General features: G+C 40.4%; 1 protein-coding gene across 1 annotated transcript in view; it reads right to left on the bottom strand.

The window, feature by feature from the left end:
* si:ch211-186j3.6 (neural-cadherin) overlaps positions 1-27,193 on the bottom strand; it is a 488,898-nt gene that overhangs the window by 363,465 nt on the left and 98,240 nt on the right. Inside the window, exon 2 of the mRNA XM_036135719.1 lies at positions 1,262-1,459. Within this exon, the coding sequence (XP_035991612.1) occupies positions 1,262-1,459 (198 nt within the window). The remainder of the gene's footprint in view (positions 1-1,261; positions 1,460-27,193) is intronic.

Here is a 27,193-nt window from a genome sequence, read left to right as displayed (position 1 = left end):
ATTGATATTTAAGATGATCTCAAGAAACCATCAGTAAAGAAAATAGCAAAAATAACAATCCTGACAATACTGGCAATACTGGGGGTTTTCAGATGTCACTGGTTGGAATTTATTGCTGTCAAGATAAACTAAAATTGTTATGCCGATAAGAAGTTTTTCATGATAATGGTAAAACAATACGATAAAGCCCCACCCCTACCCGGTGATCAGCCGGTGGTTCTGCTGAGGTGCTCAGGGAGCCCAGGTTGCCTTCAGCTCATCTGCATTGTTAGGTAGTGAGTCCCTCAGGTTTTATAGGATTCATGTCAGTCAGGTTTGCTAGCCACTCCTGCTCAGTGATCTCATGGTAATTAGAGCAGGAACTGGTACCACTGGCAGTATGGGGAGGTGCCAAGTTCAGCTGGAAGTGGAATCAGCATCTCCATAAAGCTTGTGAGCAGAAGGTAGCATGAAATGCTCTAAGATGTCCTAGGAGACATCTGCTCTGTCTTTGGACTTGATGAAACACAGTGGAGCAGCAGCAGTATGAGACATCACCCCACCTTATTACACACTATGGAAACTTCACACTAGACCTCAACTAACATCTTCTGTGCCTCCCTACCCTGATTGTGACCTTGATTTTCAAATGAAACGAAAAAAAAAATTTTTTCTTAACAGAGAAATCTGGAAAAGCATGAACAATCTAATCCTTTTCTGAGTAGCCCAGGTAAGATGCTATTAATGTCTCAACACAAGGAATGTGACAGTTGTGGCCCATCTCCTGGATACGTCTGTATATTGACACTCTTGAAGCATTGAGTCAAGCAGCGCTCCATGTCCTACAAATCTCACAAAAACTGTTGAACGGGATTTGTTTCACAATGCTCTTAAAGCGGCAGTTATCCCTGGTGCACCTTTTTCTATCCCACTTTTTCCTCCCTCTCTACTTTCCATAAATGTGTTTTGGTCTTGGCTTTGGTTGGGATGTTTTGTGGCTTACCCTCTGTGCAGATGGATTCAGTGTCTGCTGGACAACAGTCATGACAGCAGTTTTCTCTATGACTGCAGTACGACATCACATGGCCATAACATTTGCGTTAAAAAGTCATTTCTACTGGTCTAATTTCCATAAGAACCTGAAGTTGGGGTTTTCTTTTGTCATAAATGATACAAAGTCATCCTTATGATGAGTTCCAATACTGTCCGAAAACTACGATCTCCACAAACAGAATTAAATCTGTTCCACTCCCCACTGTGATATGAAAAAAAGGCAACCTACCATCAGACAGGAAGTACTCCACGTCACCATTAAGGCCTTCATCTCCATCCTGAGCATTGAGTTTGTACACCAGCGATCCCGCAGTCGCATCTGGGGAAACCACTGCAAGGTAGGGAGCAGGAACCATGTTCCATTCTGGGACGTTGTCATTTACGTCCGTCACAGTCAGCTCCACTCTAACCAGGTACCACTCTGGACCTAAAGGGCAAGGAAGAGGAGAAGCAGTCAGTTAAGGGTAGGAGTACTGTTGTGGCAGAAAGTAATATAGATAATATCATCGATAGTGTACAGTGTTTAAGGACCTTTTCAGTTTTTTTTTTTATCTGCCACCCATTCCTAGTTTGTAACCTTTAACAATTGCTTTAAAATGTCACAGTGGCTGACTGTCTGCCCAGTAATTTAGCCAATGTTGATAATGTGAAAAAAGGACTAGTGATGCATTGGAGGATAAAGGACAGTTAAGTACTTTTAAGGTCTATCAGTCAGCAGTAACTCTTATTATGGGGGGAAAGGTTATATCAGTGAGGTCAGGTGAGATTAATGCCAGGCCCTCTTGGAGACAGTTTCTTTTGCAAGCGTGAGGAAGCGACAAAATATTCTGTAATGGAAGTTAACACAGCGAGTTGAGCTATTCATTCCTTTAACATTAAAGAAATGAAAATTATAACAATTAAGGCCAGATTTTGTTATTACAAAGAACAATTTATTTCAGCGACCTTAGTTTGAATGAAGCTGCGGCGGCTTACATATTTGCCAGCTTTGCTTTGACAGAACATTTCTGAAAGACTGCAGCTGGCACACAAAACATAATATGCATTTAAGTTGATTATTCTCCTGTCACGGTTGAGCAGGTAAGTTGCAAATTAAACTTTTTTTTCACGACAACCAACTACTGAAACAAACAGCAAGAAATAAAAAAAGTTAGGTAGCTTTACTGCTCAAAAGCAAGAAACTTTGGCAAATATACACCTCTATGCTTGGTGCCCATTGGTCAACAATACACAACAACAGGAGTTTGAGCAACAGGTGAGACACTAAGCAAAGTGAGGCAAGGATCTGGAAAACTGGTTTAAAAACTAAGAATGCATATAATGATTGAATAATGCATAGATATTTCATCAAGCTTGTATTAGATATTTATGTTTCAATTAATAAAGCTGTTTTAAAAGGTCACAGGTTTGCCCTTCCACAGCAAGTATGATGCAGACAGTGTGAGGTTTTTTATTGTACCGTCAAACATTCAGTTTGTGTTGGAAAGTGATGTGGCTGAGGAAGGACCCAACATCAGAGCGTGGCTATGGGATAGATTCTAGTTTAATAATAATAGAAAAATCAATGAATAAGGTAACCTACAAAGGTAATCACAAGAGGAGCAGGTCATGGGACACAAGTAGAATACACGAGGCAGTGTTGGAGAATGACAAATGAACCAGAGGAGCTGATCAGAGGAAATGTGGAACAGCTGTGGCAGAAGGAAGGCAGGGCAGCTGAGAGAGGGAGCCTAATAAACACAGAGGAACACTTTACATTTTAGTAAAGGATAAAATAAGTGCATCCACACAAGAGGGCTCAGCGCAACTGAAAATGCTGCAGTAGGTATGCCCTTTGGTGGCGCTTTGACATTGCCAAAGAAACATGCAAAAAACAGACAACTCATGCGCAGACACCTCATACGAGGTAAACACAGCACCATCAGACAGAAACACTGTAGGACCTAATGTCGTCGCCGTGTGGACACACAGATACTTCTCACCATGCAGACAAGATAAACAGTGAACCACAAGAAACAAATCCAGATGCTCAAAGAACAGAACACAAGAATAAAATAGGAAACTAAAAAGAAGGAATAACTCAAGAGACGAGATATGTTAAAACATAATAAAACAGGGAAATTATGAAAACACCCAAGGATTTTGACAGATGGATGAAGTTAAGAAAAATATATAGTCTGTGCATTTAGGCCAAATATGTTAATATACCTGTTCAACATTGTGTCCAACTCAATCAACTTGTGTTTAGAAAGTGCAAACATTCATGAAAGAAACTCAGTCTGAGACATGGGCTCAGTCAAAAAGTATTTTGTGTAAGTAATTTAAAACTAATGTAAAATTAGGAAAAGGGAAGCCAAGGTTTAAAGTATTTACACAGCACCACCCATACACAACTAATTCAAGAGGCTGTAGGGCAGGGGTGTCCAAGCCTTTAGGCACATGGACCAACATTGTCAAGTCAAAGGAACTCGGGGGCCAAAAAGTTATTTTTTACTTACTCTAAATAACTAGGATTATTTTTAAATAAACAATTCAATCATGTTTTCTGTATGAAATGAATATGTAAATCATTGTAGCTTCACAGGTAAAAAGGGCTTTGCTTGTTGTTCATATTAAAAGATGGTCCTTCAGTTTGCAAATCATTTTTAATAATTTGACTCTTTATCAATATAAATCATAAACTGATAACTTTTTGGTCTAACAAACAGTATTTGGGTCAGCTGTTCTTTGAAAACACTTGCTGTGTTTAGCCAATTTTAACAGATAAATTCAAAGCATATTTTAATGCACCAAAGTCTGCATTTGAGTAATAAAATGTCATGGGTCCCATTTATTACAAAATTAAAGAGAATGTGGTTATTAAGAGATGAATACTTTCTGTTGTACTTAATAGTGAGATTTTAACTTGTCTGTAATCATTTTTGCCTCGATTAAAAAACTAATTTTCATCTGCATCAGCCACCTTGTGGATGAAATTTGTCTTGAAATGCCAAAATCAGTACAGTATCCAGGGCCACACTTTGTAAATGCCTGCTGTGAGGGGAAACACCCTGAATGGACTGATTGCAGCAATTTACCATCTTTCATCAGCAGATGTCTTAGTAGCTTTATTTTAGTATTTTACATTAAACTAATTATATTGTTAGATTTGTGTTTCAAATACGTATATATAAGTGAAACCATGAAACTCCCATTTTAAGTCAAGGTTATCACACACACACACCTGATTTTTCACTCTTTTTCTTTGAGAGACCAGAGATCTATCATCAAAAAGAAAAAAAAAATCACAAGACCATCTTAGCATCTAAACTAGTAATTACAATCAGTGCACTTAAAGGCGTTGGAAACAGTAATCAAAAGAACACATCAGTTCACTCACCCTTTACGTGCACTGGTACGCGTGCATGCGAGCACACACACACACACACACACACACACACACACACACACACACACACACACACACACACACACACACACACACACACTCACACAGCTTTATTCATCGACAGCAGGCATTGAAGCAATAATTTAAAGACAAGAGCCAACAAATCAGTGTTTGGGATTTGATAGCTGCTTTGAAGACAAGGAATTTAAAGTTACTGCTTGAAGTTAGAAGTGACTACAGAGCTGCAGAGCCTATATTATCCAAGCCCCCTTAAACATTTTCACTTTGTATCCTTTTAATGTATTTGGTTGGGATTATTTTGGGGGGTTAAATCAATCGAAAGTGGTTTGGCTCATTGCTGTGGAGTAAAGAATCGATTGTTTTCAAAGTTTGTTCTAAATAAAAAACTAAGAAGTGTGACGTGAATTTGCATTTTGCCCTCCTGAGTCAATACTTTGTAGAACCAACTTTCTGTGAACATCAATTTTTACATCTTGCCACAAATTTCCAGGTGGATTTAGGTTTTGACTTTGAGTAGGCCGTTTCAACCCATGGATAGGCTTAGGCTGCAGTTCAAAAAGGTTTGTTGTGAGGATCTTTATATTTTATAATAATTAAACATTAAAGTTAGATTACTCTGTGCGGGGGTGTTTTCTTTGTAACCTCTGTACCCTGAGGACAGGCACCTGGAGAGACAATCCAAAAGAAGATGCATTCTTTATATTAGTTAAGCCCTGGCTCCATCTGGGAGACATCTGGGAACAATAAGCGGCCATTAGAGCGCTAACGACTGACTGCCAGGCAGATGGTCCTCTTTTGCATGTGAGCAACCAGTTTTGATTGTCACAGTTAAACTTGTTGATCCACTATGTCAAGGTGCTGCTTATAAGGCTGAGCTTACCATTAACTCCTCAGGATGAATAAGTCTCTTGGAAAAGAGACAAAACGTTTCAACAAAGATGAACCCGTCCAGAAGACCTACTCAAATCTTTAGAAAAAGATTTCTACCGGGATTATTGAGATCCATCAGAACATGTATATGCTGTACTCTGCTGAACTCCTTGCTGCAAGTAAAAAAAAGGCCAGCATCTAATGTCAGTTAGTGTCTGTCATATCTCTTTTTGTAAGTAAGCTGCATATTAGAATTTCACATCCTGGTGGAAGGTAACCCTCCATCTCAATTTCAAATCTATTGCAGCCTTTAAAATGTTTTCTTCCAAGATTGATTCCATCAACTCTGACCCAATTCCCCGTAATTCGCCTAAACCACCAAATAGGCTAGCTAGTGTATGAATGCCACCGATGCACGTTGACACAAATGTCACACATACCAAGGACTGTGTTGGAAATGCTTTGCTGCCATCTAGTGGCAAGAGTCATGTCCAACCCCTTTAACTTATTTACGGAAATGCTTAAAAGTATACATTTTGTAATAGGAAAATTCCAAATCAACACCCCGCTTAATATGAACTACTTGAAAGTAAAAAGTCTATACTTGTAAATTAAATCACATTATTAAAGTGTACAGTTTCCGTTTTACCCAATGACTTCTAAAATTGGAGCAGTCCCACACAACTCTGTAAAGTGTAATAATACAAAATAGGCAGTAAGGGGGTAACAAAAAGCCTGCTTGTGTTATAATGCTAAGACTGCCATGTGGGGTGGTGTACAGGGAATGGTCATTTTACCGCCATATGGTCCAAAAAAAACTAAAAAAAACTTCTCATCTTTCCAGAGCACCTTTCTCTAGATGTTTGCGGTTCATGGCTGGGGGTAGACAGTAAACAGAGCTTCCTATGGTCTTCTTTCAACAATGCCCTTTTCCTGGAGAAGACACACTGCTTCCCTAACCTCCATTGCACTTGGTACGTGCACTTTGCAAATAGGCATTATAAAAACACAGATCCTACCCACCTGGGCTACGTCCTGTTTGCCCCTCTTCCATCAGGAAAACGAGTCAGAAACATCAAATCCCAAATGAACAGACTTTTCGCAAAACGTTGTAAGGGTTTTCACCCCCTGCTAAGAAGACTGAGTCTGTACATGTTACAATATCACTACTGTGAATGCTCATTTTTTGCACATTCTTAACCATCAGGAGCGTTTCATTGCTCAAGTTCATGCACAGTCCTCTATATTAAGGTTTAAGAATATTGCACAGGGCTGCACAGTGGCACAGTGGTTAGCACTGTTGCCTTGCAGCAAGAAGGTCCTGGATTCAAATCCAACCTTGAATCTTTCTGCATGGAGTTTGCATGTTCTCCCTGTGCATGCGTGGGTTCTCTCCGGGTACTCAGGCTTCCTCCCACAGTCCAAAAACATGACTGTTAGGTTAATTGGCTTCTCTAATGCTCCTTGGGTGTGAGTGTGGGTGAATAGTTGTTTGTCCTGTTTGTCTCTCTGTGTTGCCCTGCGACAGACTGGCAACCTGTCCAGGGTGTACCCTGCCTCTCGCCCGGTGAACGCTGGAGAAAGGCACCAGCAACCCCCTGCGACCCCATGAGGGATTAAGCGGGTCAGAAAATGGATGGATGGAATATTGCACATTAATCAGGAATGGTCATTGCACGTATTTCATATTTAAATGGGACTGACTTTAGGGACTTGGTGCGAGTCCTAGCAGACCCTATAGACCTGTACACATTGTTTGCTGTGTTATTATCTATACCCATTATTTATTTATTGCCTGTTGTTTATTATGTGTACCCTTAGCCGGAGTATGTCCCAGAAAAAAGTTCACCACGGTAACATGCGGTGACAATAAAAGATTCTTGATTCTTGATAAAGGGCACACTTGTTCAGAAAACAGTTGTCCTGTTGGGAAGATCTCCCACCTGAGCTGTGCCTTGCTGCAGCACTGCCAGAGTTACGACGGGACTCTTAACTGCTTCTCTGACTAATGCTCTCTTTGCCCAGCTCGTATGTTTAGGTCTTCAGTCATGTCTTGGAAGACTTGCCGTTGTGCTATACCCATTCTTTCCTGGTTGAAACTTCTCCACAACTTTCTCCCTGACCTTTCTGTAGTGCTTATTGGTCTTCCTGGTGATGTTTATTCACTAATGTTCACAAATCTCTGCTGCTTTCGCAGAGCAGTCACATTTATACTGAGATTTAATTATGCACAGGTGACTGTTCACTAATTTGATGACTTCTTAAGACAATTTATAAAATAAAATAAAAAATCAACCACGCATTTACGTTTGGGGTTGTATTGTGAGAACATTTTAAGCTGTTTAAAATATTTTTGTGTGTGGGTTATTGTCTAAATGGTTTCGCCTCAGCAAACACACAGAGAACAAAGTACTGTCTAAACAACAGGACATCATAGTAGGTAATAGAGAGCACAGGACGAGAGGCGGAGAAAAGCCAGAGCTGAGTGTCATATGAGCGGGATTAAGACATAAGGGCAGGAGCTGAAAAATGACCCGCCGGTTGTTTTAGAAACTGCAAAAACAACAAAGAGATAGCGGAATTAGGAAGGGGATAAATAAGGACAAGCAAGCAGATGTATGAAACAAGGTCATTAAAGAAGAGACAGTGTAAGGCAACATTATAAGAAAAAAACACATAAGGAGACATCAAAAGAAGACAGAAATACAGAGCAAGCCAGCCACATCTTACAATAACATATACAGCGCTGCACTTGACTCTGGGGTTCAACCAAAGAGTGTGTTGATAATGTATCTCCCTCTTTCTCTCTGAGGGTGTAACAGATTCAAAATTAATTAGCAAAAGGACAATGCAGCTTTGGGGAAGAAGGGACGTCATTACCCAGATAATAAATCACTAGGCTAATATTCCGTCTGCTTTGCCAAAATGCATCTCTCCTTCCATCCCCTCACTCCTTCTTTCTCTACCTCTTTCTCTTTCAGGAACGCTCACATATTCATGGAAATGCTGCCTTTTTTTACTGGATTAGTATTTAATGCAGGACTATAGGGAGATCCAGATTGGTGCCATAGTCATCCGTCACACAAATGCATTTTACTGGATCTAATGATAAGCTGCAAACCCGAGGAACAGTGGGAACTAGGATCACCAACAGTCTTACTGGAAGCAACAGCCCTACTTGCTCCTAAGGAGTTTTTTTTTTCAAGCGCTGCTGGGTTTTCCTCTCTTTTTTGGTTTGGATTATGGGCAACTTATCTAAAACTGCAAAACTGTGAGCAAGAACACCCATCCTAAAACATGTACTCCTCAACTGATGTTGTAATATGTATTTAAAAAACAGACCTATCTGGCAATAAAGGGGGAACTGAAAGCTGCTGATTATCTTTTTATCACATTTCTTATTTTACATTAAGGATCTCATGAGCACTTGGGAATAAAGTTTCAACTTATGCTCTACAAGTGCATCCTAGTGGTGACTTGATTATTAGCTGAATTAATAAGACAGCGATTGATGCCATAGTTTTCACTTTCAGTTTCAAGCATCACGCATCTTGAGGCAAGTTATGTTATTATTGGTTCAGAGCTGTGATACTTGGGTGGCGGTTGTGTCTACTTAGCTGCTGTAGCTGTATGTTTGGGGTGCATGCCCTGTCATAGCCACGCAGTCTGCTTTATGTGGTGATCAAACTGACGTGGGCCGCCTGTCAATCAGTCTTGGAAGCTCGTCAGTAACTGACCAATCAGCTATCGCAAATTTTTCCAAGGTGAAAAGCCACCTAGCTGTGGGAGGTGAAGACTTTTTTGCCCCACCGGCAGGCTGGGGGATTTTACATTATGAATACATTATGGTCAGAGGGATTTCGTTAAAAAAACATTGGTAAAAATGGTTACATTTTGTCAGTGGGCAAAGTTTGCACTCCTAATACAGAGTTCCACTGTAACATTTTGCCATGGTTAGGTCAATGAAAGCATGAAAAAAGTAATGCAGTCTGTAGTAACTACGTTAAGTTACTAATATGTATTTTAAGTTGGTATAAGCTGGGTATAAATGGGTATAAAAATTTAACTTTGATTCTCTGTGGTTACATTGAAATAACTTCACAGGAAAAAAAAGTGGACCTATCCATAACCCCAACAGAGAACCCAAAACCTCCCTCCCCCCAGACACCAACAACACAAAAGAGATTTTTAAGATAGGCATACAACTAACGCATATCTTCTCCACACAACCACCCTCATCACCCAGGCCCTGCTACTAAACCACCATATCCTAAAATCTTCAGACTCCCCACTGACCTCCTAATCTATCTCCTCCACATCTGTAAAGGCAACCATCTGTAGCTCAAATAGCTGAAGAAGGTAAAACCAGCTCAGGTGACATAATGTCAGAATACACCAGGCATTGCAGATTGTTGTGCATGAATCTGCACAGTCACATACGAGCCAGGATGTTCACGTTGACCGGTGATTTCAAGGAGCAATAAAACAAGGTGGCTACTTGCTTACTTGGGGAGCACTTGGTACTGGGATGCACTAATGGAACAATGAAAGCTGACAGAGGCACTGTGCTGCTTTGGGTAATTTTGGGTCCTGCCACCCATGTGGATGCTACTTTTACATGTAACACCTACCTAATCACTGTCGACGCCTTCATGGAACTGGTACTGCCTTATGGCTTTGGCCTCTATCAGCAATATAAGCTGAAATCAGATCCCTACCCAAGGCACACATGGTTCTGGAATGGTTCGAGGAGCACAACTTCAAGTTTCAGGTGTTGGTTTAGTCTCTAAATTTTCCAGATCTCAATCCTTTGATGGACTTTGTTTGCGTATAAAAGCTGAAAAGCAATTTGTTTTCATTGACCTTGTCATATTAAACTGAATAGTCGCCCAAAGATAAGGAAAGGGGAAAGCGACAATGGGGAACCTACAATGATAACCTCACTATTTTAAAGATATTTTTGAACGCGCAATAATAATCTTTAACCAACAGAAAGAGGAAGGAGAAATAATAAACTGTCACACAGCGATTTCAACCAAACAGTTTTTCATATTCACAGGCTGTCAAATCCACTGATTATTATTCTCCTCCTACATTCACTGAAGTGGAATGCTTTTAGCACATGGTTACAATTCGGAGACCAGCAAATCAAAATGATTCAAACAGAGGCAGAAAATACAGGAATACATCAAATTTAAAATAACATTTTAAAATATAAAATAGCTGTGAAAGGAAGCCGGCGGAAAATATCACATGCATGTCTTTATGTGACCTTGTCCATGTATTTGGTACTTCAAGACTGGAGAGTCGTAATTATTAACTTTCAGAAAGCGGCAAAAATACATGAAAAAAGCATTCTGCTGAACCTAAAAATGCTGCAGGGAAATTTTTGACATCAATTTAGAGAAGAGATCATATTTGTCATCATTGGCCCACTGTACACTTGTTAACATCTCCTTACATACAAGGCTCATAATAGTTAGACCCCATTTGAGATAAAAAAAAATGTATGAAATGTTCACAGCCTTAGCGGTGATTCTGTGTTTCTGCTGCTGTTTACGTCACTCCCTGCTCCCTGTGCTGCTCTAGCCATTATTCAAAGACATTCCATACACATTGGACTGCTCTGACTTCTGCCGCTGCCACACCTGAGTATTTATACCTGGCTTCCCCAGTGTTCAGACGCCAGATTCTCAAAAACGGTTAGCGTGAGTAGACCTTCCAGTGTTTCTTGACTGTCTGCCTGTGCGTGACTCAGATCGGCTTTGTGGATTCCTACCTGTTTGCCTCGCCCCTGTCAGACTCTCTTGTTTTTAGCCTTCAGATTCTGGACAACGACCTGTGCAAGTACCGGACTCAATCTCTCTGCCTAGCCTTCTCTGTTGCCTATGACCCTGGACTGGATTCTAGTCAAAGACCTCGGGATTGCTCTTCTGTTACTTCTACCTGCCTCCATATCGTCGTGTCTGACTCTGGACTGTCCCCAGACCATTCTCCCAGCATTAAGCCGTGTGTGGGATACAGCTTTGGCTTATAAGAAGCCATCTAACACTCTACTGGAGACACTGCTTGGATTCATCGCCACCTTCCGGATTCGTGAAGGGTTAGTGGCTAACTTTCAGTGCACGCCGTTCCCCACTGATTGTTTATCAGCCACTAACAAGTCACAATGCCTTCAGTGTAGCCTGTGCCAGCAGCTCACCAGACCGGCTTCAACTTTTGCTTCAATAAACCTGCTCTTTGTGTATGGGTCACTTGTCAGGTCCTAAACACAAATCATTACATTTAACTGTCCAATGTGTTCCCAAACACAGTTCCTTGCTCTCAGACCGCAGCTTTACTTGTAGAACCAACTCCCATTTTTTTGCTCATGTGGCAGACACCCATTCTACTCCAGGCTAAATCCTTTCAATTTATTAAGCTTATTTAAAGTGCCTAAGGTCATCTGGAGCTACGCTGCTACAGGTCTAAACTGCTAGAGGACATCCTGACCATTTATGCACTGTTTGCAATAATTGCTGCCACTAACTTCATGTTCTCTCTCTCAGTGGTACTTCCCTATATATTCCACCTTGCCCAGGGATAATGTGTTAAGCTGAGTCTCCTGTAGTCGCTGTCTGAACATAAATGATTGAGAGTAATTGAAGGACACTGATTTATGTCAAACTCTATAAATTGACCCATTCACCAAAATTGTCAAACGTCTTCCAACTGCAGAGTACAGACACTCAGCCTGCCTCCTCCCTCCAGGGGCTCTCCTGACCAAAATAAGTTAACGGATGTTTTAAACTCTAACATGTTTAGTACGGCCAGGGAAAAAAAAAAATACATGCAACCCTCTTTGACAAGACAAACACAAAAGCGTTGTTCAGAGGAACCTTTCCTGCCGGCTTAGGCAGACGGCCAGGAAAAATGAAATGCTGAATGGTGGTACATGCTAAGCTAACAGTACAACACGGAGGTTTGAGAGCAACATAAAGAATGTCAATAAAACTCCTGTTTCTGCAGCACTGTAGTAGTAAACCTCCCAGAAAGCGTAAGCTAACACTAACTGGTATTAGTGTCCAATGACTGGGTTCTGTTGCTTTGAGCTCCCCCTTCGAGCTGCGCTTCCTAGCTGTGCAGCTTTCAACCACGCTACACTGTGTCCTGCTGTCGTACGAATCAACACGGGAAAACATTAATTAGCTGACAAATAGTATTAAAAATAGCACTAAAACAAACGTGTAATTGCCCAGAAAATAAGCCAATACACTTAAAATGTACCAATTCATTTATAGAATGATAAATAATCTTTATCTTTTATAATATCCCATTTATTTACTTCAACATGCTTTATAATTTACTTGACCTTTGTATTTTCTTCTTTATTTATTTCCAACATATCTCAGCATTTGATTTTAACTTGACTGTTTTTTTTTCATGTTTTTCTTTTCCAAATATGTCTCTGATGGATTTTCTTTACTTTTGTTTTTCTCACAAGCCTTTTCTATTACCATGTTTTCTTCTTCCGTTTTTCAGTCTCTTTCTGCATTTGCTTATACATTCCTGCCTCATTATGCAAATAAGGTGAGCTTTCCTTTGTTAGGTCAGCTCCTCTATTATTTGTCAATCAGGAGGAAGGTAAGGGATCCGTATGCAGATCAGTTCTCACCATAACTATACTCAATCCCAATAAAGTTCATTGAGTTTATATTTTAGTTATAGCCTTTTCGTTTGTTCTGTTATCAGATACACTGTCTGATCTAAAACATAGATCATGACCTGATATGTTTCAACAGAAAAACCTCTGTCTTCTTCTGAGGTGTCATCAGCTGCTGTTCATTGGGACAGTGACGACAACACCAACACCGCCCACTACTGGCGGCACGTCGCGGAGGTATGTCACTCCAGGTGTGGGAAATTAAGAAAGATCCCGTGGTCCTGATTCATGGTTGTGTGGGCTTGGTTCCTGATCTCCCCCGCCTCCATGATCCAGCGCTGGTGTGTGTTGTTTTCTGTGAGGATTAACTTTGGCCTTTTCCTTTCCATGATATAATTTTCTTGTTTGCCATGATCCCTTATTGCTGACTTCCTCTTTTCTTGTGAAGCCTGTTTTTTTCTTGATCGTGTGATTTGTTATTTGTTTTCTGCTTCCTTTTCACACTCTCTTTATTGTTTTTTGTGTGTGTGTGTTGAAAGGTCATCCTGGATTGACATGATATCTTGTACATGACATTGCATTTATTGTTTTGGATGATTTTGTCTTTTGGGTGTAGTAGAAGTTGTCTTAATGTTTTTGAGTGGTTTGACCAGGGTGCTGATGACCAGAACAGGCTTTTACAAGGAAACAGGAAGTCAGTAATAACAGATCACTGCAAACACCAAAGTCATCTGCACAGAAAACAACAGACACCAGAGTTGGAGATCAAGGAAACAGACAGTCTTCCTTTCTTTTGCACACATGGAGCGACAAGCCACCAGCAGTGGGTGGTGTCAGATACTGCCTAAAGGGAATTTAAAGACATATAGTCATGTTTTTTTTACTGGGAGGAAGCCAGAGTACCCAGAGAGAACCTACAGCCATCTGTGCAGCCATCTTTTTTCATGCAATGTTATATTTTTACAATATCTGCAGCCCAAGATGTGTCAGTGAAAAAGCTGTTTCGATTTGATGCCCTTACAGCAGATTCCTAGAAAAAGGGAAAATGTATTCAAACGTCTGCAAACATGTACATAAAAAAAAGGTCTTTTTTTCCCCTCCCTGCCAACATGCTTGTGACCCGTTACATCCACGTTACCAAAATCCTAGGTGTGATATAATGTCTTAAGTGGCTGTAGACCACAGCGGCCAGAAATAATTACCAAACCTGGTCCATTTTATTATGCAATATCACAGGGAGAAAAACACTGCTAGAAAAAGAAGGGTGGGTTAGAGTGTTATTGCTGGAACTAAAAGATGCAGCTGATTAATCTGTCTGTCAGTACAGTCTTTTTTATGCTACATTATTACATAATGGATGTGCCATAAATCTGTCGGAGTGGAGGGCACTCGATTTAACAGCTGATAAATCAAGCACAGCACCATCCCTCCCTTTTCTGGTCTTCTTCGATTACCCTCATCAGCACCTTTCTAACTCTCTGCCTCCCAATTTTTCTCACAATCTATTTCCTCCCCGCAATCTATTATGCTGATGCCATAATGTGGGACTTCTCTTTTCAGTGCCTCATCTTCTTTGTAGCTTTAGCTCAGTTCTCATTAGCTTTAACGGAACTTAATAGTCTAAAAGTCTAACAGGAATGAAAAAGGTTGACGGTACCTAAAACAATACCCGGACAGTGATTGGCTGTTGGGTTCACGTGTGTACATGCTTTGTCCTTAAAAAGTGGTCACATCTTGGACAGGGATCAAATGAGACAAAATATATGCAAGCAAAAGGAAAGCAGAAGCTTTAATAACGAATGGTGATAAACAGAGAAAAATGGCAGGAAAGGACAGTTAATTAAATGAACTCCATGAGGATTAGGAAGGGCTATTTGGCTCTCAATGGTAACTGTTCCATCCATAATCCAAACGGAAAGCTGTTGCTGCCTTACTGACTTTTTCAAATTTTTATCATAGAAGTGCCAATTAAATCAGGAGATTAAAGGAAAACTGAGAGAGTGAGGAGAGAGAAGGGAGATCAAGCTGTGATTCCTCACTAATTGCAAATGATACAAGCGACTAGCCAATAATTTATTATCTTATTCTTCCAGCACCTTCTGATAATTGAAAACCTTCTTATTGCCAATTATGTGCTCTAAAAAATATGCATATCATTTGTCTTAAAATATGGATATTTTGTTAGAACAAAACAAAATATCCATGTTTAAATGATTTAGAATTGGATCAATCAGTTTCAATCAGTGTTATATGGTAAAAGAATAAAAACAATTCTCATCAATTGATTTTATCATTCACTTTGTCTTAAACTAGCCAGTGACAACACACTCACAACTCCCAGAGTCGCTATAGCTCTGTAGCGGTTGACATTATTGCTAACTTCCTATTTTATGTTTTATGCTAAAAAAACAAACTATGATTTCTTTAGGTGAATTTCGTTTATTTACCATGTTCTCAGGCACAGCAGGAAACTGTGAAAATGCTTAGTCATTTTCTGAGAAACAAAAACAAAAATAAAACATAGCTAAGTGGCAAACAGAGGGACACATTTAGCCTTTTACTGGTGTCATTTCCTCACCAGAAAGATACTTAAGCAGCTAATGCTTAGACCGACATTAGGGAAATAACTGCATAAATATACCCCCCAAAAATTCAGTTCCATTATTATAATGGAAAATATGTTGTGGGGAAAAAGCAATAATATGCATATTTCATAGCTTTATTTAATCATATTTGAGGCACACATTTACCCCATACATTATGTAGTAAACTTAAGACCAATGTTTTTTGTTTTTTTTTTCATGTGCAATTTTTACAGCAGCAAATGTTGCGCTGCAGATGTTAACAAGGATTTTATCCCACACAACCAGAACCATTTTTCATTAGTTATCAGCAGCAGGTACTGCTCTTCTGAACACTATGGTATGCAGATCCCTTGCTGAGATTCCTCTACTCCCCCTGTGGATCTAAGGCCATCTCTGGTGCTGTAGCTATTGGTTAGAGCAGGGGTCACTAACCTTTTTGAAACTAAGAGCTACTTCATTGGTACAGTCGTACGAAAGGCTGCCAGTACTGACTTTTGAACTAAAGGGAGTCAGAGTTCACCTTAACTTTATATAGAATAAACACATTTTTCATGCTGTGTTATAGATATTGTCATTTTTAAATCTATATAAATGCAAGTGTGAATAAACAGGAAGAGTAACAGAATAAAAAAATAGTTTTAGATGCAGCTCACTGGTGGATTGTGCTTATTTTTACATTGTGGGCACCACATGTGGTCCTGGAGGGTTACTTGGTGCCAGCAGGCACCATGTTGGTGACCCCTGGTTTAGAGCCTTGGCATTGCTGCTGGAGTTGCAGGGTATTAACCATTGTTCCTGGGGTCATGCAAACCTTAACAACACAATTGGAAGGCAATGTGTCCCCTTTTTAAACAATCCACTAATTATCGAATCCTTTAAGTCCAGTCTTGTTCAGGTCAGTATGTCCATTTATAAATGGGTGTGAGTACAATTTACAGTTCGGCTAAGGTAATCTCTGCCATCTCTGGCTAGTCTCATTAAGGTGTGTTGTCTTTCCCTAGGGATTACAGCCTTCTGTCTGCTGTCCCTTGAACATTTAATGAGTATCCAGTATTATTATAAAAGGTTTTCAGATGCTTTATCAGTGGCTCTTAAGGCTGATATCAGCAGGTAGAGGGAGGCACGTCTGATGCCGTTATTTTTAGCTGGACAAAGGCCAAGTTCTATCCTGTTTTCAATATTTTTGCTCACAAAAATAAGCTGATTATGGGGGAAATCGCAAGCTTTAATCCAAAGCGATCTGTTCCCTTTTCCAATCGCTTTCCATGAACTGTTTTTAATTAGTCCGACAGAATGTAGATTGTAGACCTGCATGGAAAAAAAATACCTTGAACCTCCTTCTTTTAAAACGGCTCCATTCTGTTACTTACTTGATGTGTGAACAGCATTAAATTCATAACTGTATGGCAAACTTTAGAGACTCTTTCCTTTGCACATTGCAAGCGTTACCTTAGTGATGTCGCCAAATCGACCCAAAAGAGAAACGAAATTTGTCCGAGGTGGTCACCGGTAGCCACTTCTCGTTCTGCTCAACTAAGCCACCCCTACAAACACTAATCCCTTTTTTCCTAGGCTTTCAGCAAATCTTTCTGTATATCAATACTAATAAACCGTCGTAGCACCTCATACTCATCTGGTGTTTACATGCCACCACAGCAAATTACATCTCAGATCCCTCTCAGACACTGAGCGAGAGACTTTATTAACTCCATAAATAACCAGTACTGTAGACAAAGCCTTAAACACATTTCTTGCTACTCTTCAATCAAAATATACTCAACTAATGCATTTTAATCTTGGTTTCATGTTTAGCTGAGGAGAGTGGCAGCTACACATTTTACACAGTGACGTCTATATGCAACTTTGTGCATCAGATATGTTATAAAATTACAAACCCAAAAAGGTACACAGAGGAGGCGTCTGTCAACATGACTCACTGGTGGTTAATATTAAAAAACAGACTAACGAGAAAACCCAAGGTTGTCACTGCAGACAACGGTGTTCTCCTTGTTAGCAGGCTCATAAAGGTTGTCCCTGCTGTGCTACACAAAATAATTAAAATGGTGTAAATTGATTAATAGATTGATCCCTACAGTCCATACACACTTTCAGCAACACTTTCTCTGTTTTTTATACTCAGTGGTGTAACTTTACGTAGAATTGTACCAAAGACATTCAATAGCGCACTTTGGTACGCACCTGTACCAATCGAAAACAGGCTTTTTTTCCTGTATACATCCAGAACTAGGTGTGAAGCTAAAGTGCAGAACTAAAGTTGGTAAATGTATGCTCTGCCAAGAAGAGGCGCCGAAACAAAGCCGTGAGAGCAGTGCCAAATACCACTAAAATCTGCCATGTACATTAAAGGAGCAAAAAGTAAGAAATTTACAGTAAAATTAACCCAAATTATTCTCATTTGTCACCCGAGGTGGAATTAACATTCTCTATAAGCACTCAGTCCTTGCCATCAACAATGTCTTAGTCAAGTTGTTTCTCCTTTCAAAATTTAAAAATTAGAGGTATCATGTGAAACTACTTCCACGCTTCTGTATTCACTTCCTGGTTCCTCAGCCAATCACATTAAAGTTCCCAGAGTTCTCAAAATAGAGTGCAGCATTTTGGTATTTTATCTTATGTTGGCAAAAGAGCTGCGGCCTGCATGGAAGCGAGTAAGAGAGGCGGAGCAGGAATGGACCAGAATACAACAGCATATATCTATCCTGTGGAAGTAAAAACAATCAGCGGAGTTTCAAAGCAGCAACTGACCGTTGAGGAAAACAGCATGGACTGTTGTCAGTGGCTGGCGGTGTATGTGTTGTTCCAGTACTACTCAGACTACAAGCTGTCCATTGTGTTGATCAGGGAGAAAGCCTGGGGGAAGAAGCTGTCTCTGTGGTGGCTGGGTTCTGCAAACAGTGCTCTGTAGTACCAACCTAAACAGTCTAAACAGTCTGTGTCCAGCATGTATGGGCTCTACAGAGATATGGGCAGCCTTTTTTCTGACCCTCGACCTGGGCAAGTGCTGTACGGAAGGAAGGTCATCCCGTTGATCCTCTCTACAGATCTAATTGTGCGTGACAGTCTGGACCTCCTGTGGAAGCTTGGACTTCTACCTGTTGCTCAGAATTCCCTCACATTGTCCCAGGTCCAGTAAAAGCTCACTGGCACCTGAAAGAACTCTGACACACAATATGCATTCTGGCTCCATGGATATCAAATTTGTATTCTTCTTATTTCCTTATCATAATCTACACATTGAATATATCAATTATAGTTTCCTTATAGCATTTTTTTTATTATTATTTTATAAATCACATCAAACACACAACAGCAGAGGCACCTGCTCTACCAAGCATGTGTGATACTGGCCTCTGAACGTTAGCACAGGTTACATTATCTACAACTGCAATTATTGGCTGCTGGATCAATCTTGACAATAGGATCCATTAAGTAAGTCTTTTAGCTGTGAAAACAGTTTGGTTTTGCTTAATTACTTTTATTTTTTTGAGCAAATTCCTAGAAGATTTCTGAAATAAAAAAAAAACAACTAACTACATATGATAAAGAAATCATTCAAATCCTCCGTGAAGATGAAACTGGTAACTGGTAGCTCAGTCTTTTTACTTAATGGCTACAATAATTAATCGTCACAGTAATTACAAATCAGATTTCCATTGATTACACAATCCATTAATCAACTCTGGTGCAAGATATTCCTTAACTACTAGCACTTCATTAGTTTATGTGAGATAATATTGTAATTAAAGAGCAACTCTGTGTTTCAGGAGTCTTTTTTTTATTCTGCCCAAAGAAAAGAAAAAAAAAAGAAAAAACAAGCATTGGATTACTTAAAGTTAGAAACGTTTTCATTTGCCCACTTCTTTTTTGGGTTTCTATAAACTTTCTCTTTCTTTCAGAACAGCCAGACCACAGAAACTGGCTTTTCCAATTTCTTCCTCCTGCGTATTGGTCCTCCTGTCAAGTTCTTTCTGCTGATTGTACAAAATGGAAGCTAATTGTTTCAACTCTCATTCATGCTTAGTTCCAGCAGACGCAGAAGGCGAGTAGAGGGGCTTTAGAGTCCAGAGATAATGAGAGATAAAACCATGATGGATCTGGCAAACTGCTAGTTTGGGCTTACTGAGAATGGCAGCTAAAAGCTGGGGGAAAAAATGGACTCCAGTTCAAAACCCCGAGGCTGGCGTCGTTCCTTCTCTGAGAAAAAAATAAATTTAATGGGAGAGAAAAACAGAGATGGAGCGGCGAAACAGGCAGAGAGCTAAAAGATGAGAGGAGAAATAAGTGTGACATTAAAGTGAAAAAAAAAAGTGATGCATCACCTTCCCTCTAGGGTGTTTGGTTTTAATTCATACAGAATCGCAGACACACACAGGGATGTCTCTTTAGATCTGTAGCCTAACCCTGACCATATCCGCCCCTTGCTTTAGCTAACCTTTACCAGAACCTTTGACTCCATGATTCACACTAAATATAGCAATTATTCATGAGCCCTTGCTTTTAATCCCCTGAAGGGAAGTCAGGGTTCCACTCTGGTACGGTGCGGAGAGCTAGAGTTGCAAGGAAAGCTTTTCAAAACACTCCTTCAATAGATCTGCAGCATTGATTAGCCATAAAATCTGGTCTGAGTTTCATCTCAGTCACAATTATAGACAAACACAATCTTATTCAGCTGATTAGAAGCAGATGTGAATTTCATGTTTCTCCTAGAGAGACTGAGTAAATTAGTCAGTGCAGGCCAGAAAAAGAACGTGAAGCCAGCTGCTGCACGAAAGCCCTGGTTCTATTTTCACATTTTTATGTGAACCTCCTGACAGACAATATTGTTTCCCGGGTATTCAGGAACATCCCACCACCACTTGTACCTCCACTGGTATTTTCTTTGTAAAGTTCATAAACAAAAGTACAGTGAAAAACATTTTTCACACTAAGAGGCCCAAATGATTCCAAGCTGACATTTAATTCAACCGTTTCGCTGAGTCACGCACGACAACATATTACATCGACTTCATAAAACACACTTAAAACAACCAGGGTAGACCAAAGCGCTGAGCAATAAATCCAAACACACTGAAAAAGATTAAAGTCAATGGAAAATTAAAACAGAATTAAAACATGTCAAAACGCATTCAATATAATAACCACACAGATATATACATTTTCACAAATCCTACTTAACTGCTCTTGAAAAGTCAAAAAGTCAAAAACATAAAAAACGTGCCTTCAGTGTCACTAGAGGAAGCACTGTTAATTTACTCCTATAGTAGGGGGCTGTTTCATTGTTTTGTAGTTACTATAGTGATGGTTCTGGCCTAACTAAGAACAAGGAACATCCAGAAGGAGCGGTTCAGATCATGTTCAGACTTAGAATAGGATTTAGATCACCCCTGAGTGCCCATCACCATAATGGTCACATGGGTTGGCTGTACATTTTTCAGTTTAGTCATATGTGCTGTAGGCTACGTTTTCTGGGGGGGAAAAAAAGATATTTCCATAAAATCACCTTAATAAAGACTGTCATGTGCTGCGAATTTGAACCCGAATTCAGCCAACAGGTTTTCGCCTTTAACAGTTTTATTGAAGCTGGAGCTGGAGTACTGCGGGTGCTGCGGAACCAGGATGCCTCCAGAGACAGCGAGAGAGCGCCGGGGTTGAGGCAGAGCCGGCAGCGCAGCAGAGAGAGTACTTGGTGCAGGGAGAGTCGCAGGCAGGCAGGCAGGCAGACTTGCACGGAGGAAGGTGGAGGTCAGCTGGCTTGAGGCGGAGGAAGGCGTTGAGGAAGACGATGGGGGACAAAGGACGCTGGGAGACGAGAGGCATAAGCAGACGAGGGAAGGACGATGACGAACCAGCAGGGAAGAGCAGACTGGTGAGCTTATCTAGGAGGTAGGACAGGTGGAATGAGCCTTGACTTTATTACAGCCAGGCCTGCTGATAGCTTTGATAGGGCCCGGGACAACAACAGTCTTTTTGGGGTCCCCCTCTACACCTGCTGCCACACACACACATACACACTCACACACACACACACACACACACACACACACACACACACACACACACACACGAGCGCAGAAACAGCCGAGCGAGCGCACAGCTGGTGTTGAGCGTGGAAGGGAAAGGTTGACAGCGCGAGCAGAGATGGAACTGAGCGCGAGGACAGTGGGTTGAGAAGAGTTTTTCAGAGTTTAGCGGGAATTTTAGCGTGCGCATGTTGTCTCACGGATTGGTTCCTGCGCGCTCAATCAGAAGGCACAAATGTAGTTCCCACTATTGTTTTTATTTTACTCTGTAGTTTAGTTAAAAATAATACTAGCATAGTTTAAAGAGTTTGTTGACTGAAGTAATTAACTGGAAGTTGAAGTATTGGGTTACTTGTTTTTCTGTATTTTGGGATGGAGTTGTGTTCTGTATATGTGAGTAGCGCTTGCTGTTAGAGAACGCTAGACCACATCTCGCTTACTTCATCCATTGTTCTACCCCCCCCCCCCCACCACCACTCTGACAGAAATTCCACTTCTGTCATTCGCTCTACCAGATAAAACTGCGACAGAGCGCCAGCTGTCCTGATTCTAGTTGTTCACCTCCTTAATGCAATTTAGGATGGATGTCAGGTCATTAGGACTGCAGGGCATGTAACTCTGTGTATTGCTGGTACCGTTGACTTGGGACCCCTGACAGCATATTTTACACCAAGTGTCACTGATTTGGGTTTTAAGTTAGACAGTGATTTTAAATTAGATGGTCAGTTCAGAGCAGCTGTTAGAACCTGTTTTTATCACTTAAGGCAGCTGGCAAAATTGAAATTCTTTCTGTCAGGACAACTCCTGCAAACGGTAATCCATGCTTTTACATCATCCCACCTGGATTACTGTAATGTAACTGTTATTATTCTTTGGCTTTTACCATTAGTGAGACCTAGTTTTTATTCAAATTGGTTTTATTGTTTCTTTTAAGTGTTTTTATGCATTATCTTTTTATCTTAGTTTTTTAATGGATGCGTTTTAGCTTGTAGCAATGTACAGCACTTTGTTCCAGCTGTTGGCTGTTTGTAAGCGCTTTATAAATAAAGATGGTATGGTATGGTATGGTATGGTATGGTATGGTATGGTATGGTATGGTATGGTATGGTATGGTATTGTCTGCATAACAATAGAATGAAATGTGTTTACGAAAGATATGGAACAACAGAACAGTTGAAAACAATTAATCCCAAGACGCCTTCAGGAAAAATAGGCCAATGATCAGTTCGTTTTTGTCAGCCTGTCTTGTGTAAGTTTTTTTTTTCAGACTGGTCAGCTTAAAGAAAGCAGTTCTTTCCATACCGGCTGTTTAAGAGTTAGTTAGCAGGAATATCAAAGCCTTGAAATACACCATTGTTTTTTGGACTAAAAATGTATATTAACCAACATTAACTTGGGACTTAACAAGGAGGCGTTATATAAATGAGACGTGTAATTCAAGACATTAGAGCATAAGTTATTAATAAAAGCAGCTGTAAAGCACAGAGAATGCTTAAATTTGATATTATATTTGATCTGGAGTATCAACGTAAGAATTGAAAAGTAAATTCATGAGCAGAGGCTGATATCTATACAAAAAAAGTAAAAGGTTTACTTAACCAAAAATGAAATCCTATAATAAAATGTAAACCCAAAGTATACCCATGTAAGCGTTGCTCTTGCAATGCATTTGTTGTGTTTTATCCGAAGGTGATGGAAAAAAAAAAACCCAGCATCTCAGATGCAATTTAGTACTTTATGAAATCACATTACATGCCTGCTTATAAATAAGCAAATGCAAAAGAACGAGCATTTGGTTTAGGTAAGGCAAACTGCCTTTCTGTACTTTGGGCGTAAGTGAGGTGTTTCACAGCTTCCTGTATGGCATAGGGTTAGGTTTGGAGTGGGGCAGGCAGAGGGGGCGGCCTCTGAAAGAAACACCACGATTCGTCTCTTTCCTTTTCTGCAGCACCATAATGTCAGCAAACAGCACAGCATGAAAGCTGCTAAACGGATTATTAAACGGATTATTAACGAGCAAGCATGAGAGGATTAGCCCTGTTGCTTTGAAGTCAATCCTGGGAAGGAGAAATTGACTTGGAACACATTACCTCTGCTACCCCGTCCCCTTTTCTCCACACGTTCTATCCATTCTCTATTTTTAAATAAAATAAAGAACAAAATGAGTTCAGACACTTGTGGGAGTTTTTCCACTAAGTAAGCCCACACCTTGGCAACAAACCTACATGTTTTTGCTACGGATACATATCACCTCGCCTTCCTCTTTGAATTAATGAGGGAAAATGACGGACGATCATACACGTTTCTATATGGCTCTTACCACCTCTCTGTGTACTCTGGTTTCCATTACTCTGGTTTACTGAGATAACAGCAATACTGAAACAAAGACAATGTTCTTGCCAAGCAGGAATAGTTCAAACTAATTAACCTCTTTCTTCACTAAGACTATGGCAATTTAGAAAACCATATACAATGCATTGCAGAATTCATACCATATCACGCCACAGATTGTCAATTGTATTTAGGTAATTGGGGTAACCGTGGACCTCTTGGCTGTTTCCCTAATGAATCCTCTCCTCGCCTGGCCACTTTAGATGGACTTCCGTGTCTTGGTATTTTGCAGTTTTGCAGTACCATTCACTTTCTGCTTTTTGGATTGAACAATTTTTTTTGCTCTGTGAGAAATTCAAAGCTTTGGGTATCCGTCTTCACGCTAATAAAGCCTTATACTACACCCTTTCATCCCTCACCTGTCAGCCTCTGTGATGCTCCTTTTTAACAAACCTCTTAGGCCTTCACAGGACAGCTGTACTTAGAATAAATCACAGGAGGCTGAATAAAATGTACAAAACACTTTTTATACCTTTATATCTTTTTTTTTTTATCTCACAATCATTAATACTCTGTATTGGTCTGGCATGTAAAACCAAAATAAAATACATTGAAATGTTCGGTTACAATGTCAGCAAACGGGGAACGGGGTTGTAAAAGACAACTATGCATGTTCAGCACATGTAAATAATATTATTTATTGTGCAGTATTGTTAAGAATTTACTCCAATATAGGGATCCAGAAAATATATATTTTCAAGTTTAAGGAATTAGCTTCAATAACACTTTATTTAACACTTTTAACACTTTAACACTTTTCAGTGTTAAGAAATCTGCTCTTACTCTGCTTCTACTAATTATCTATTCATTTTCAGCAATAACCCAGAGTCTTTCTAACTATGGAAATACAACTTGTGAAGTAAAACGGGCCACTATGATGACTTTGCTTTACACAAATATCGGGTGTTACCACTGCTGCCCTAACAGCTGACCTGGATAAGATGTGCATTAACACTGCAAAAGTTAACTTATTCTCTTCTCATTGTTCGCTGCTCAGAATCAACATCTAGATTAAAATCTAGAGATTCTGTCATTGTTCAAATGAAGCCCATCTTTGCTCACACTAATTAATGAACTTTAATTTATGAAGGGTGAGTTTGTGCTGGAGTGAACTTCATCTTGGTAGGAGACGCATCCAAAACGTCTCCCTTAAAAGAGTGTTCGCTTCCTGAGATTAAAGCACTTGACTATTGTGTCAAGCCAGCACATCTGAAAGTGGATAAGTAAGACTCAAGCCCACTTCAGCTTAGCTCACCCTGCTGTGATCCCAGATTAGCCACCTTGCAGAGTTAAGACTATTTTGGAGTTTAACCCACTTAACCCGAGGCTAACCGGCAGTAGGTTAATTAAGAGGCCTCAAGCCACCCAGAAAGAATGTGCTGTAAATTTACAATGTGGCAGGTGCTGATGCGCTTTAGTTGCCTGAAAATATAGAACACTTTTTTTTCTTTTTTTCTTTTTTTACGGGTGCTGAGTCCTATTTTCTGTACGCTGTGATCCAGCTTCTGCCTCCAGCTCTGACATGCTCACACAGGTTACAAGCATCTCTGTCTCCGTTCCCACAGTCTCTGCCTGGAGTAAATGCACTCTGTCATGGCATCAGCATCACTCACATCATTAGATTTGTGTTGGTTATAAACATCTACATCCACGTCAGTGGGCCTATCTGCCTCTCCATCTGTGTGGTTTGGAGCAATTTTTTGTTTGTGTCCCACTCATCTCTGCAGAGTGATGTGAAATGGCAAGTCGTTAGACCGACAATCCGCTGTGGGCAGGGAGTAGTTGTGTGTCTGGATGCTGGACTGAATGCTTGTTTTTGTTTGTGCATATGAGTTTGTGCAACTATGACCACTGGCACAGCTGGTGCCTTCTGACTTGTTTAAATTGCCATAAAGAAAGCATAGCGGCAGCAGCTGGTATACACGGGCCCAATCTTCACCTAGTCCACTCATTGTAATTTGAGGGATGACAAAATTCTGGAGGCAAATAGTGAAAGTATTCTTAAGGTTTTTAGGACTTCACTCATAGCATCAACGTGTGTTGCACAAATATTTTTCTTTTGCATAAATGACTTTACACTTAAATTCATGGCATTTTTCTTTCACTATTTTATATTTTCAAGCTGTTATCACGTGGTTTCTCCCCTTCATGCTGATGCGTTACGAAACGTGTTAAGTGGGTCTAAATGTGAGGAATTGAACAAGATTTTCTAGAACATAAAACCACGTCTCTTCTTTGAAGTGTGCCTTATGGTTCTGATGCACTACCACTCTGAACGGTGTACACGCATATTGGGATCAAGGGTGAGGAATTCACAGTGCTCTGTTGCATCAAGACAAGGTGCAGTACTTTGGGCATCACTTTGTTATTTATTTATTAAATAACAAAGGGTTAGGGTTAGGGTTATAAAAGATTCGGGATGGATGAAGCCATAATCTATCTGCTACATCAAGCTCTGGCTCACCTGGAGAAACCTGGGAGCCCCATGAAGATCATCTTCTTTGTTCCACCACTTTCAGCCCCCCAGGTTACCACCTTTACAACTTCTCTCATGAGTCTGCCATAGTCTGTCTCATCACAGATGAGGACCACTCAGAGTACAGAGAGTGGATAGGGACATAGTAGCAGGTGGTGGACTTATCCAGGCACATACACACCTTATTGACACCAATTAACATCCAGAGAACTGAGGTTGACATAGTGGTCTCTTACAGGTACCTGGGTGTTCACCTGAACCGTAAACTGGACTGGAGTCAAAACACTGATGCTCTTTACAGGAAGAATCAGAGCAGACTCCACCTGCTGAGGAGGCTGAGGTCTTTTGGAGTGCAGGGGGCGCTCCTGAAGACCTTCTTTGACTCTGTGGTGGTATCAGCCATCTTCTATGGTGTCTATGGTGGTCTGTTGGAGCAGCAGCTGATCTGTAGCTGAGGAAGCGGCTGGATAAACTCATCCCAGCCCAGGAACACATGCCACACCACCACACCAGCAGCAGGCACCATTAATACAAGGCAGGAAAGAGTCAATCACTTCATGTGGCTTATTCTAAATTCTGATTCTATCATCTGAATATTGCAGCTCAAATTAACTCATTTGATCCAGCAAGTTTTTCTTTCCAAAGTGGCATAGCTTTGTAGTTTGTTGCCTCATTTTTCCCATTTCCATCCCAGAACATGAGCTGTTTCTGAATTACTCCAACAAGCCTATCTGGCACCAACAACCA

The sequence above is a fragment of the Fundulus heteroclitus genome, chromosome 4 (assembly GCF_011125445.2).
Source record: "Fundulus heteroclitus isolate FHET01 chromosome 4, MU-UCD_Fhet_4.1, whole genome shotgun sequence".
Lineage (NCBI taxonomy): Eukaryota > Metazoa > Chordata > Actinopteri > Cyprinodontiformes > Fundulidae > Fundulus > Fundulus heteroclitus.
This window is presented reverse-complemented; position numbering and strand designations above follow the sequence as displayed.